We start from the raw sequence: 14,171 nt of genomic DNA, 5'->3' as shown, positions 1-14,171 counted from the left end.
TCTAGTCTCATAGCGTTGCGGTCGGAAAAGATACTTGATACAATTTCAATTTTTTTAAATTTACCAAGGCTTGATTTGTGACCCAAGATATGATCTATCCTGGAGAATGTTCCATGAGCACTTGAGAAAAATGTGTATTCTGTTGTTTTTGGATGGAATGTCCTATAAATATCAATTAACTACATCTCGTTTAATGTATCATTTAAAGCTTGTGTTTCCTTATTTATTTTCATTTTGGATGATCTGTCCATTGGTGAGAGTGGGGTGTTAAAGTCCCCTACTATGAATGTGTTACTGTCGATTTCCCCTTTTATGGCTGTTAGTATTTGCCTTATGTATTGAGGTGCTCCTATGTTGGGTGCATAAATATTTACAAGTGTTATATCTTCTTCTTGGATCGATCCCTTGATCATTAGGTAGTGTCCTTCTTTGTCTCTTCTAATAGTCTTTGTTTTAAAGTCTATTTTGTCTGATATGAGAACTGCTACTCCAGCTTTCTTTTGGTTTCCATTTGCATGAAATAACTTTTTCTATCCCCTTACTTTCAGTCTGTATGTGTCTCTAGGTCTGAAGTGGGTCTCTTGTAGACAGCAAACATATGCGTCTTGTTTTTGTATCCATTCAGCCAATCTGTGTCTTTAGGTGGGAGCATTTAGTCCATTTAAATTTAAGGTAATTATTGATATGTGTGTTCCCATTCCCATTTTCTTAATTGTTTTGGGTTCGTTATTGTAGGTCTTTTCCTTCTTTTGTGTTTCTTGCCTAGAGAAGTTCCTTTAGCAGTTGTTGTAGAGCTGGTTTGGTGGTGCTGAACTCTCTCAGCTTTTGCTTGTCTGTAAAGGTTTTAACTTCTCCATCAAATCTGAATGAGATCCTTGCTGGGTAGAGTAATCTTTGTTGCAGGTTTTTCCTTCAACACTTTCAATATGTCCTGCCACTCCCTTCTGGCTTGCAGAGTTTCTGCTGAAAGATCAGCTGTTAACCTTATGGGGATTCCCTTGTGTGTTATTTGTTGTTTTTCCCTTGCTGCTTTTAATATGTTTTCTTTGTATTTAATTTTTGACAGTTTGATTAATATGTGTCTTGGTGTATTTCTCCTTGGATTTATCCTGTATGGGACTCTCTGTGCTTCCTGGACTTGATTAACTATTTCCTTTCCCATATTAGGGAAGTTTTCAACTATAATCTCTTCAAATATTTTCTCAGCCCCTTTCTTTTTCTCTTCTTCTTCTGGAACCCCTATAATTCAAATGTTGGTGCGTTTAATGTCCCAGAGGTCTCTGAGACTGTCTCAGTTCTTTTCATTCTTTTTTCTTTATTCTGCTCTGCCGTAGTTATTTCCACTATTTTATCTTCCAGGTCACTTATCCGTTCTTCTGCCTCAGTTATTCTGCTATTGATCCCATCTAGAGTATTTTTCATTTCATTTTTTGTGTTGTTCATCATTGTTTGTTTCATCTTTAGTTCTTCTAGGTCCTTGTTAATTGATTCTTGCATTTTGTCTATTCTATTTCCAAGATTTTGGATCATCTTTACTATCATTATTCTGAATTCTTTTTCAGGTAGACTGCCTATTTCCTCTTCATTTGTTAGGTCTGGTGGGTTTTTATCTTGCTCCTTCATCTGCTGTGTGTTTTTCTGTCTTTTCATTTTGCTTATCTTACTGTGTTTGGGGTCTCCTTTTTGCAGGCTGAAGGTTCGTAGTTCGTGTTGTTTTTTGTGTCTGTCCCCAGTGGCTAAGGTTGGTTCAGTGGGTTGTGTAGGCTTCCTGGTGGAGGGTACTAGTGCCTGTGTTCTGGTGGATGAGGCTGGATCTTGTCTTTCTGGTGGGCAGGTCCATGTCTGGTGGTGTGTTTTGGGGTGTCTGTAGACTTATTATGATTTTGGGCAGACTCTCTGCTAATGGGTGGGGTTGTGTTCCTGTCTTGCTAGTTGTTTGGCATAGGATGTCCAGCACTGTAGCTTGCTGGTCGTTGAGTGAAGCTGGGTGCTGGCGTTGAGATGGAGATCTCTGGGAGATTTTCACTGTTTGATATTATGTGGAGCTGGGAGGCCTCTTGTGGACCAGTGTCCTGAAGTTGGCTCTCCCACCTCAGAGGCACAGCACTGACTCCTGGCTGCAGTACCAAGAACCTTTCATCCACAGGGCTCCTTAATTTGGGATGATTCGTTTTCTCTTCATGTATTCCACAGATGCAGGGTACATCAAGTTGATCGTGGAGCTTTAATCTGCTGCTTCTGAGGCTGCTGGAAGAGATTTCCCTTTCTCTTCTTTGTTCTCACAGCTCCCAGGGGCTCAGCTTTGGATTTGGCCCCGCCTCTGCGTGTAGGTCGCCGGAGGGCGTCTGTTCTTTGCTCAGACAGGATGGGGTTAAAGGAGCCGCTGATTCGGAGGCTCTGGCTCACTCAGGCCGGGGTGGGGGTAGGGAGGGTCACGGAGTGTGGGGCGGGCCTGCGGCGGCAGAGGCCGGCATGAGTTGCTAGCCTGAGGCGCACCGTGCGTTCTCCCAGGCGAGTTGTCCCTGGATCCCGGGACCCTGGCATTGGCGGGCTGCACAGGCTCTCCGGAAGGGGGTGTGGATAGTGACCTGTGTTCGCACATAGGCTTCTTGGTGGCGGCAGCAGCGGCCTTAGCGTCTCATGTCTGTCTCTGGGCTCCGCACTTTTAGCCGCGGCTCACGCCCGTCTCTGGAGCTCTCTTAAGCAGCGTTCTTAATCCCCTCTCCTCGTGCACCAGGAAACAAAGAGGGAAGAAAAAGTCTCTTGCCTCTTCGGCAGGTCCAGAATTTTGCCCGGACTCCCTCCCGGGTAGCTGCGGTGCACTAACGCCCTGCAGGCTGTGTTCACGCCGCCAACCTCAGTCCTCTCCCGGCGCTCCAACAGAAGCTGGAGCCTCAGCTCCCAGCCCCGCCCGCCCCGGCGGGCGAGCAGACAAGCCTCTCGGTTGGTGAGTGCCGGTCGGCACCGACCCTCTGCGCTGGAATCTCTGCGCTTTGCCCTCCACACCCCTGTTGCTGTGCTCTCCTCCGCGTCTCCCAAGCTCCCCCACTCTGCCACCCGCAGTCTCCGCCTCCGAAGCTCCCCCACTCCGCCACCCGACGTCTCCGCCCGCGAAGGGGCTTCCTAGTGTGTGGACACTTTTCCTCCTTCACAGCTCTCTCCCGCTGGTGCAGGACCCGTCCCTATCCTTTTGTCTCTGTTTATTTTTTTCTTTTGCCCTAACCTGGTACGTGGGGGGTTCCTTGCCTTTTGGGAGGTCTGAGGTCTTCTGCCAGCGTTCAGTAGGTGCTCCGTAGGAGTTGTTCCATGCGTAGATGTATTTCTGGTGTATCTGTGGGGAGGAAGGTCATCTCCGCGTCTTACTCTTCCGCCATCTTCCCGGAAGTCCCCAAAGCTCATTTTCCGCCCGAACAGGGCCATGAACCCTGGATCCTCAGGTTAAAAGTCTGATACTCTACCCACTGAGCTACCCGGGCCCACCCTTTTTCTTATTTGTGTGTATATCTATTGTAGATTTTTTTTTGTTTGTGGTTACAATGATATAGCAGTCTATATATATACAAGATTGTTTTAAGTTGCTGGTCTCTTAATTTCAAGTACATTTCATATGTCCTGTATTTGTACTCTCTTCTTCTCATGATTGCTGGTTTTAATACCATATTTGTGTGTGGATGATTTCCTACCTTTATTGTATGTTTGCCTTTACTGGTGAGCTTTCCCATTCATACTTTTCTTGTTTCTAGTTGTGGCCTTTTCTTTTCCACCTAGAGAAGTTCCTTTAGTATCTGTTGTAAAGCTGGTTTGGTGCTGGTGAATTCTCTTAGCTTTTGCTTGTCTGTAAAGCTTTTAATTTGTCCATCAAATCTGAATGAGAGCCTTGCTGGGTAGAGTATGTTTGGTTGTACCTTTTTCCCTTTCATTACTTTAAGTATATCATGCCACTAATGGCCTGCAGAGTTTCTCCTGAAAAATCAGGTGATAACCTTATGGGGATTCCCTGTATGTTATTTGTTGCTTTTCCCTCATTGCTTTTAATATTTTATCTTTGTTTTTAATTTTTCTCAATTTGACTATTATGTGTCTTGGCATGTTCCTCCTTGGGTTTATCCTCTATGTACTCTCTGCACTTCCTGGACTTGGGTGACTGCTTCCTTTCCCATGTTAAGGAAGCTTTCAGCTATTATCTTTTCAAATATTTTCTCAGGCCCTTTCTCTCTCTCTTCTCCATTTGGGACCACTATAATGTGAATGTTTATGAGTTTAATGTTGTCCCAGAGGCCTCTTAAACTGTCCTCATTTCTTTTCATTCTTTTTTCTTTATTCTGTTCCGCAGCAGTGATTTCCAATAGTCTGTCTTCCAGCTCACTTATCCTTTCTTCTGCCTCATTCATTCTGCTATTGATTGCTTCTAGTCTATTTTTCATTTCAGTTATTGTATTGTTCAACTTTGTTCTTTATATCTTCAGTCCTTTGTTAAATATTTCTTGTATCTTCTCAGTCTGTGCCTCCATTCCTTTTCTGAGATTTTGTATCCTCTTTACTATCATTACTCTGAATTCTTTTTCAGGTAGATTGCCTATCTCCACTTCACTTTGTTGCTCTTCTGGGGTTTTATCTTGTTCCTTCATCTGGAACATACTCCTCTGCCATCTCATTTTGTCTAACATTTTGTGCAGTCTGTCTTCCACAGGCTGCAGGATTATAGTTCCTCTTGCTTCTGGTGTCTGCCCCCTGTTGGGCAAGGCTGGTCTAGAGGCTTGTTCAGGCTTCCTGGTGGCAGGGACTGTACCTGCCCACTGGTGGGTGGAGCTGGGTCTTGTCTCTCTGGTGGGCAGGGTTGTGTCAAGGGGTGTGTTTGGAGGCAACTGTGGGCTCAGGAAGACTTTAGGCCTACAGGCTCTTGTGTGGGGCCAGTTCTTGGTCTCAAAATGGAAGCCTCCAGGAGAGCTCATACCAATGAATACTCCCCAGTACCTCCACCACCAGTGTCCTTGTCACCACAGTGAGCCACAGCCTCTTTCCTGCCTACTCAGGAGACCCTCCAAGACCATCAGGTAGCTCTGCCTCAGGCTCCTCTGAAGTCATTGCTTTCGCCCTAGGTCCCACTGTGCATGAGACCTTGTGTGCATCCTCCAAGAGTGGAGGTTCTGTTTCTCCCAGTCCTGTGGAGTTTCTGTAATCAAGCCCTGCTGGCCTTCAAAGCCAAATGCTGTGGGGGCTCTTCCTCCTAATGTCAGAGCACCCAGAACAGGGAGCCTGATGTGGGGCTCATAACTCTCACTCCTGTGGGAGAACAACTGCAATATAATTATTTTCCAGTTTGTGGGTCACCCACCCAGTGGGTATGGGATTTGATTGTATCACAGATGCGCCCCTCCTACCATCTTGCTGTGGCTTCTTCTTTATCTTTGGATGTAGAATATGTTTTTTGGTAGGTTCCAGTCTTTTTTGTTGGTGGTTGTTCAGCAGTTAGTTGTGATTTTGTGAGAGGAGGTGAGCTCAAGTCCTTCTATTCTGCCATCTTGTCTCGAACGTCTGAAAGATCTTTTAATCTCTACATCTCAACTTTCACGCTTCAACAGTCTGCTAGGCAAGAATAGTTGGGATGTTGATAAGTGGAGCCACAGAAATGGCCCCATTGATGGGAGATGACAGCCATGGTTGATGTGATGTGCCTTGTTGTGTGATACATTTAAATAAGACACACTTGGTCCAAGCTTTCAAAAGTCTGCAGAGCTGTGCTCCATTCTTATGGATGTCTAATACTAAAATTGGAATTTTCTCCTCCACCCATTTCCTTTTAGTTATATTGGCAGGAAGAGGATGCAACTAAAAGAGCCAGAGAAAGCTGTGCCCAATGTGGTAAATCTGGTCGAAGCTGACTATTCTTACTGGACTCTGGGCTATGTCATCTCTCTGGAAGGAGCACAGAAGCTTGTTGGAGCCAATCCTTTTGGGAAGATGCTACCAGTGGATGAGTTTCTGCCAATCATGTACAACAAGCATCCTGTGTGAGTTACCCTGAACTGCCTGCCTATCCCTTGAGCAAAATCCATTCATGAATTATGCTACTTGGTTTCTGGGTAATACTTAATATATTTTAAGGGGTACTACTTTCCTAAGTGATCTGTCCATAATCATGACCCAGAGAGGCCGATTTGAGTGATTATCCCCTTTTACAGATGGGGAAGATGAGGCAGAAATGGTGAGTCTTGCATAGGAGTCCTCTTTAATACCCAGCGGGTAGTTTAACTGGACGTAATCTGCTCAGTCCTCTCACCTCTGATTTTCTTACTTCCATAAACCCATATACACCTCAAGGTGAAGGTCATCTTCCTAAACACCTCAGAGTTTTCTGTTCATTTCTTAGTTCATTGAGTGTACTGTTGGCCAGGCAGTAGCTCACAGGCTAGTCGGGAACCCAGACTCTAGAACAGTCATTGTGATATATTGTGATACCTGCAATCACAGAGATGTGTTAGAGGCTCAGAGAGAGTGGAGGTGGCCTCTGAGCAAGGTGTCCATAGAAGAAGGCAGTGTGATGCTAGAGTTCCTGTAGCCTGGGAGTTCACTCTGACCTAGTGCTTATCAAGGGCATGGTAAATTATGGGTTTATGTGTCAGTCTCCCCAATAACCTATGAGCCCCTGAGGCAGGAACCATCCTTTATCTCTGTGTCCTTAGAGCCTAGTCCAAACTCTATACATAATAGCTGCTTGATCAGTGCTTCCTTAAATTCATTACTGGAGCAGAAGACCAGGTTCTAACCTTGGCTTCTTCTCTCAGTTGCTGGGTGATTCCTCCCTAGATGGTCTTCATGTTAGCAGTTGAGTGTTCTTGTCCTGCATCTTGCTCATTTTGTCTCCTGTCTTCAGTAAAGATGGACAACATGTCGGAGACTGATTTTTATCTCTGCTTCCCAACATAAACATGGAGGTCAATCATCATCCCCTCAACAGAAAGGAAATTGAGACCTAGCAGCCAAGCAGATGTCACCTCATGTAATCTGCACAGGAGCCCTGGGAGGGAGGGCAAGTCATCCCTCCACTTTACACTCACTTGTCGCTGGAATGCAAAGCCACGCTGGTGTGCCTCCAAGCCTACACCACATCACTCAACCCTTCATTGCCATCCAGCTCCCAGCCGTCTAATTTATTAATCCGGGAACAGAGCATTTTTATACAAAGTGATCACATTTATTTATTATTATGGTCCAACAGAGCTTAATCCTTAATTTTTAGAATAAGACCTGAAATTCATTTTTAAACTAGTCTATCCAAATACAACAGAAACATCCTGACCTTTTTCTTTGTGCATTTGTTTAGACCATCTGAAAGCTTTTAAAGAAAACTGTATTGTGTTCGTAGACTAAAATTTTCCACACAGGACACAACTTGAAAAATAATCAAATGAATCTATGAGAATTTAAGAGATAACAAGTGGGGCTCTTTTCCCCTGTTCTGTAAGTGTCCTGCTCCCTCACCCACCTGTACACCTCTTGTTTTCAGTGCTGAGTACATGGAGCATTACGAATCCAGGGACTTGAAAGCCTTCTCTGCAGAACCCTTGCTCATCTACCCAACACACTACACAGGCCAGCCAGGGTATCTGAGTGACACGGAGACCTCAACCATCTGGGACAATGAGACAGTGGCCACTGACTGGGACAGGACACATGCCTGGAAGTCCAGGAAGCAAGGTCACATCTACCGCAATGCCAAGAACACAGAGGCCCTGCCACCGCCAACCTCCCTGGACACTGTGCCTTCAAGAGATGAGTTATGAGGGCTCCATGGGGGGGTTACTGCCCTTTGGTTTTCCTAATGGGCTGTTGATATGTTTGTTCCAGTTTCTTTTCATGGTCACGATCATCTAACCAAAGTGGTCTAATGTGATTGATCAAAATTAGTATGTTTTTGACAGGGGAAGAGAATAGGGAAACTAAACCCAAATTTCCTAGATGGCTAGAAAATAGGCTTTATGGAAACCATTAAGATGAACTTCAATCCAGACACCTTGTCCCTCAGTTCATTACCCATATGATACTGGTTCTCACACTGAGGTTGAACAGCATGGCTCAGAGATTTGTACAAGGGAAAGGTGATCATCACACTATCACGTCAATAAATGGGTAGGCCTGGCAGCCAAGTCAACTGGACCACATCTATTGGTCTAGTGGGCCCATTTTATGTCATAGATGTGACCTTGAAAACTTGAGTATGTTTCAAGTTCGGGGTGTGGGGGAGGGGGAATCAGATCATTTAAAATCAAATTAATTGGGCTTTTTCTTTAAAGGCATTTGCCGTGAGCCTTATTGCAAAGTGACTTTTTCATCTTAGTCCCCGTAATCCAACAGGGATGGGTATTTGGGTCTGTGTGTAACTTGGCATTTGACTATCATGACAATTGAAGCTCCCATGAAGAGGTGTCCATTTTGCCATGAGCATATAGTTTCATAGATATTTGAGGGTTTGTGTAGATATTTGAGGAAAGCACTCAAACTTTGGCCTTCTTTATTATGGTCGCTTGAGTTGGGATGCTCTATTTATGAAGATAAATTTAATATATAAGGGGCTGGGACTGGTGTGTAATTGCTGTCCCGGGGGTTCATGTGCTGCCCCAGCACGTCAGACTGTCCTCTCCACCCTGAGCCTGGGAGTGAGTTGCAGGTGTGAGTTTTATGAGTCACTGTTAAGAGGCAGAGCACATCTTTAGGCCAGAAACTGTCCTTGCCTGGGATTTTCATTCTATTTTGAATTATTTATTTTACAAAATGTGGGGGAGGTGTCTGTAGGATAAGGCAGAGAAACATGTGTTAGGCTTTTATTGCCCCCTGGGAAGTGGTGAGTGTAGACACGTTGGTTCCAGAATCTGGTTCTTCTGCATTTCCCAGCCTGACTCTTACAAGGAGGCCTGTTGAGTGGGAGATTCTAACCTTCTGGAAACAAATGATTCTCCACCTCAGGCGAGAGACCTTGGTTAGAAACAATGGACTGATCAACTGATTTAGACCAACAACCAGGGAAGCCTTGGAGTCAGGATCCTGGGCAGACCACCTCTCTGCTTTCTTCATAAATGGATTTTATGTAAAATGCAGAGTTGGACTACATCATCTGTTTCAGCTCCACAATCTGTGATCCTTGGATATCTCATGATGGTTTGTTTTAGGTTTCTGTTCTCATGCCTGCAAGCAGTAAAACTTGGTCTCCAGAAACCCCCTCCCCAAGCATCCTGTCCACACACGCTCCTCTCTCCGTGTCCTGGGTGTTGACTCTGAGCTTCATGCTTTGGAGCAGAACCCGTTGGTGGCCTTGCTGGGTGCACCAAGCTTCCTGCTCCCCATGAGGGCGCCAGGCTGCAGGACAAGCCGGCAGCTTCCTTCCACAGAACACCAACCTTGGCCTTCCCTCTTGACTTATGGTTGGTTCTTCTGCACTGACCAATAAGCCAGGAGACTGAGGGAAGGGATCTCAGCTGCCTGATTTTTACTGCTTAGACATAGCTATCAGAGCTTGACTCTTTGTCTAGAAAAACAGAGCATCTGGGGAGCTAGTGAAAAACCCTTAGGCGATTCCTAAGGTTTCCTTGGGTATGCTGTACTTCCTTTGCGTATTTGAGTGTGTGCAGATGTGCGTGAATTTCATGTTTTGTTTTTTTTTTTAAAGGGGTGGGCGGAGGCTGAGGTATTGAGAGTAGAGGAAGATTTAATTAATTTTTGTGTGGTTATGTTTCATAGAGAACATTGGTGGGTTTTTTTTTTTCTTTTTCCCTGTCAGCTGGTCTGGTGGGTTTATGAATTCCCATTCTTTTTTTTTTTTTTTTTTGAATTCTCATTCTTAAAAGACATTGTTCATAAATTCTAGAATTTTAGATTAGGACTGTTTTACTGTGAATAAAATTCTGGCTCTGTTAGCCCAGCCGTTGCTTTTCTCCACTCAGGTCTAGAATCCCAAGCAGTGTTCTTTCATTGTGAACATTGTGAGCTGCAGACGCAGCTTTTCTTTAGAAGGTCATCTCTTCAGCAATCCAGGGATTCCTTGACCTCATTATTCTTTCCTGCCTCCCGTCTAGCCTTAAGTCAAGACATTAGACCTTGCGGTGTCAGAGGACTTTGCCTCCGTCATGGCACCTGCTGTCTGCCTCTGGAAGTTAAACCCTCTCTGGATCTTGAGATCCAAGGTGTAATCTTCTGGATGGCCGGCCCTGACTTCAGCAGTGCTGGTGCTGCTAAGTGTAGACTGAGTGTGTACAATATGCAGACGACACACTGCACGGGCCTTGCTTTGTTCACTGGGGCCTGCTCCAGGAACTCTGGAAAACAAGAGCCAGCATCCCAGCATCCTACACTGTCTGTCATGCTCTGTCATTTCAGGGTGGGGAAGTGATAAACTACTTGCCTTCTAGAGCACTTGGTGAAAAATTAAAAAACGTGCAACTCTATGATTGTTCATTGGTTCCTCCAACGCTGGTCAACAGCCAACACTGCTAGAATTTCCAGGTCTGCACCGGCCAAGGATGTCAGAGGCCAAAGGTAATCATCACTGCTGTGCAATCCCTGTGGCAAAGAACAGAGGGTGGTCACCAGCCTTCCTGTCCAGTGGGACATGTTTTAGACTGCTGGAGAGGTGGGTAAGCCAAAAAGGATTCCAGGCCTCCAGTGGGAGGGTGATTGACGGAGGATTCATTTTGCATTTCTGTGCTATTGGTCAGCCTATCTATCCATTCATCAAAAGATACTGAAATGCTTGTCCCAGGCCTAAGAGATTTATCTTGGGGCAAAAAAAGGAGAACCCATGTTGGCCTCAATGACCCCCTGTATTTCAGCTCAGGCTCCCCCAAAACCTCAAAAACCAGGTGTGAGCGCTCCCTTGTTTCAGGCCCTGTGCTGGGCACTGAGTTGCTCAGAGGTCTAGAAAAGGTCCCTACTGCTGTGGCGTCTGTGGTCCAAGGGAGAAGCCATGTAAGCAGGATGGCTTTCTTTCAGAGGCTGGAACAAAAGGGGCCATAGGACCCAGGGGACCTGGTTCTGCTGAGGAGGGGGCCATTGGGGGCAGCTTTGCTGGGAATGTGACAGTTGTGTTGGGTTTGGGGCTGTGGAAGGGCCTACTAGGGAGTGATGGGGAGCTGGGTAGGACCGAAGAGTCAGCTGTGTGTTGGAGTTATTGACAGGAAACAGTCTTGAGACCCGATCATGATGGCAAGGCAGCTACCCTCCTGCTCCAGACTATTCTCACGAATGCAGAGGCCGTTGTTTCTGGGGGGAATTCTAAGTTTGGTTGCTCTCCTGACAGACAATGCAGAGATTTCCGGTAAAATGCTGGTGTCGGAAACAAAATTCCCATTCAGCTGCACACATGGGAATATTTTCACTTACAGTTGGAACAAATCCATCTAATTAGTAACTAAGATAAAGATGAGTTTTCCCAAGAGGCTTCTACAATGTGCTTTCAAGACATTCTTTCCAAGTAAGTGATCTTTATGACTGACAAGAAATTAATTCAGTGAGGATTTAACTAATGACAAAGTGAGAGTTAAAGTGAGGCTGGTCATTTGATAAAATAGCATGTCATGGATGGTCTGTTCAGAAACCTCAGCACAGGCAGCCTTGGAAATAATCATTTCACCCACATTTTATGTTTTGTGGGGATATTTGTTATCTCAGAGAGAACCTTCCTTCCCTGGAGACTTCCTGATTAAATGTGTCAGTGGGAGGGGAGCCAGGAGGAGAGAGCAGTGACATGGGAGGGGACTCCCTGTGAGTGGGCTGATGGCATTCCCTAAATCGAGCAGGGTGGCTGAGACAAGGGTGAAGAGTCTGGCCAGTGGTGGCCAGTATGTTGTTTTTGGTTTTGTTTTTGCCTGCTTGGAAAAGAGAGAAATGATAGGTTTTAGTACATTGTGTTAACAGATTACATAGAACATGGTGCCTTCTCTTTAATTTTTAATTAAAAAAATTTTTTTAGTTGAAATATAGTTGATTTACAATGTTATGTTAGTTTCAATGTACAGTGAAGTGATTCAATTATATATGTGTATATGTATGTGAATATATACTTTTTTTACCTTCTCTTCCATTATCGGTTATTATAAGATATTGAGTATAGTTCCCTGTGCTATACAGTAGGTCCTTTTCGGTCGTCTATTTTATATAGAGTAGTATGTATATGTTAATCCCAAACTCCTAATTTATCCCCGCCTCTCCTTTTGGTAACTGTAAGTTTGTTTTCTATGTCTGTGAGTCTATTTGTTTTGTAAATAAGTTCATTTGTATCATTTTTTTTTGATTCCACATATAAGCGCTATCATATGATATTTGTCTTTCTGTCTGGATTACTTAGTATGATAATCTCTAGGTCCATCTGTGTTACTGCAGATGGCATTATTTCATTCTTTTTAATGACAGAGTAATATCCCATTGTGTAATATATGTGTATATCATATATATACACATTATATATGTGTATATGTGCCACATCTTCTTTATCCATTCATCTGTTGATGGACACTTAGGTTGCCTCCATGTCCTGGCCATTATAAATACTGCTGCTATGAACACTGGGGTGCATGTATCTTTTCCAATTATGGTTTTCTCCAGGTATATGCCCAGGAGTGGGAATGCTGAATCACATGGTAGCTCTATTTTTAGATTTTTAAGGAACCTCCATACTCTTCTCCATAGTGGCTGTACCAATTTATATTCCCAGCAACAATGTAGGAGGATTCTTTTTCTCCATACCCTCTCTAGCATTTATTATTTGTAGACTTTTTGATGATGGTCATTCTGAACAGTGTGAGGTGGTACCTCATTATAGTTTTGATTTTCATTTCTCTAATAATTAGTGATGTTGAGCATCTTTTCATGTGCTTTTGGTCATCTGTATGTATTTTTTTGAGAAATGTCTATGTAGATCTTCTGCCCATTTTTTGATTGGGTGGTTTGTTTTTTTGATATTGAGCTGTATGAACTGTTTATATATTTTGGAGATTAATCCCTTGTCAGTAGCATCATTTGCAAATATTTTCTCCCATTCTGTAGGCTGTCTTTTTGTTTATGGTTTCCTTTGCTGTGCAAAAGATTTTAAGTCTAATTAGGTCCCATTTGTTTTTGATTGTTCCTGATTTTAGAGGAAATCTTTTCAGCTTTTAGCATTACGTATGATGTTAGCTGTGGGTTTGTCATATATGGCCTATATTATGTTGAGGTAGGTTCCCTCTGTGCCCACTTTCTGGCGAGTTTTTATTGTAAATGGATGTGGAATTTTATCAAGCTTTTTCTGCATCTATTGAGATGATCATATGGTTTTTATTCTTCAATTCGTTAATGTGGGGTATCACACTGATTGATTTGCAGATATTGAAAAATCCTTGCATTCCTGGGATAAATCCCACTAGATCATTGTATGTGATCCTTTTAATGTCTTTTTGGATTCTGTTTGCTAATATTTTGTTGAGGATTTTTGTGTCTATGTTCATCAGTGATAATTGGCTTGTAATTTTTCTTTTTTTGTAGTATCCTTGTCTGGTTTTGGTATCAGAGTGATAGTGGCCTCATTGAGTTTGGAAATGTTCCTTCCTCTGCAATTTTTTGAAATAGTTTCAGAAGGATAGGTATTAACTCTTCTCTAAATGTTTGATAGAATTTCCCTGTGAAGCCATCTGGTCCTGGACTTTTGTTTGTTGGGAGTTTTTAAATCAGTTTCAATTTCAGCACTTGTGATTGGTCTGTTCATATATTCTATTTCTTCCTGGCTAAGTCTTGGGAGATTGTACCTTTTTAAGAATTTGTCCATTTTTCAAGGTTGTCTATTTTATTGGCATATAGTTGATAGTAGTAGTTTCTCATGAACCTTTGTATTTCTGTGGTGTCAGTTGTAACTTCTTTTTCATTTCTAATTTTATTGATTTGGAGCCCTCTCCTTTTTCTTGATGAGTCTGGCTAAAGGTTTATCAATTTTGTTTATCTTTTCAAAGAATCAGCTTTTAGGGCTTCCCTGGTGGTGCAGTGGTTGAGAGTCCGCCTGCCGATGCAGGGGACATGGGTTCGTGCCCCGGTCCAGGAAGATCCCACATGCCGCGGAGCGGCTGCGCCCGTGAGCCATGGCCGCTGAGCCTGTGCGTCTGGAGCCTGTGCTCTGCAACGGGAGAGGCCACAACGGTGAGAGGCCCATGTAT

General features: G+C 43.8%; 1 protein-coding gene across 1 annotated transcript in view; it reads left to right on the top strand.

Moving 5' to 3' along the window:
• The window catches only part of COLGALT2 (collagen beta(1-O)galactosyltransferase 2), a 134,040-nt gene extending 124,993 nt beyond the window's left edge, over positions 1–9,047 (top strand). The window contains exons 11-12 of the mRNA XM_082655052.1: positions 5,805–6,011; positions 7,508–9,047. Coding sequence (XP_082511178.1) covers positions 5,805–6,011; positions 7,508–7,784 — 484 coding nt within the window. The 3' untranslated portion in view covers positions 7,785–9,047. The remainder of the gene's footprint in view (positions 1–5,804; positions 6,012–7,507) is intronic.
• The last annotated feature ends 5,124 nt before the right edge of the window (positions 9,048–14,171 follow it).

Source organism: Grampus griseus (assembly GCF_964374135.1).
Source record: "Grampus griseus genome assembly, chromosome: 1".
Classification (NCBI taxonomy): Eukaryota; Metazoa; Chordata; class Mammalia; order Artiodactyla; family Delphinidae; genus Grampus; species Grampus griseus.
This window is presented reverse-complemented; position numbering and strand designations above follow the sequence as displayed.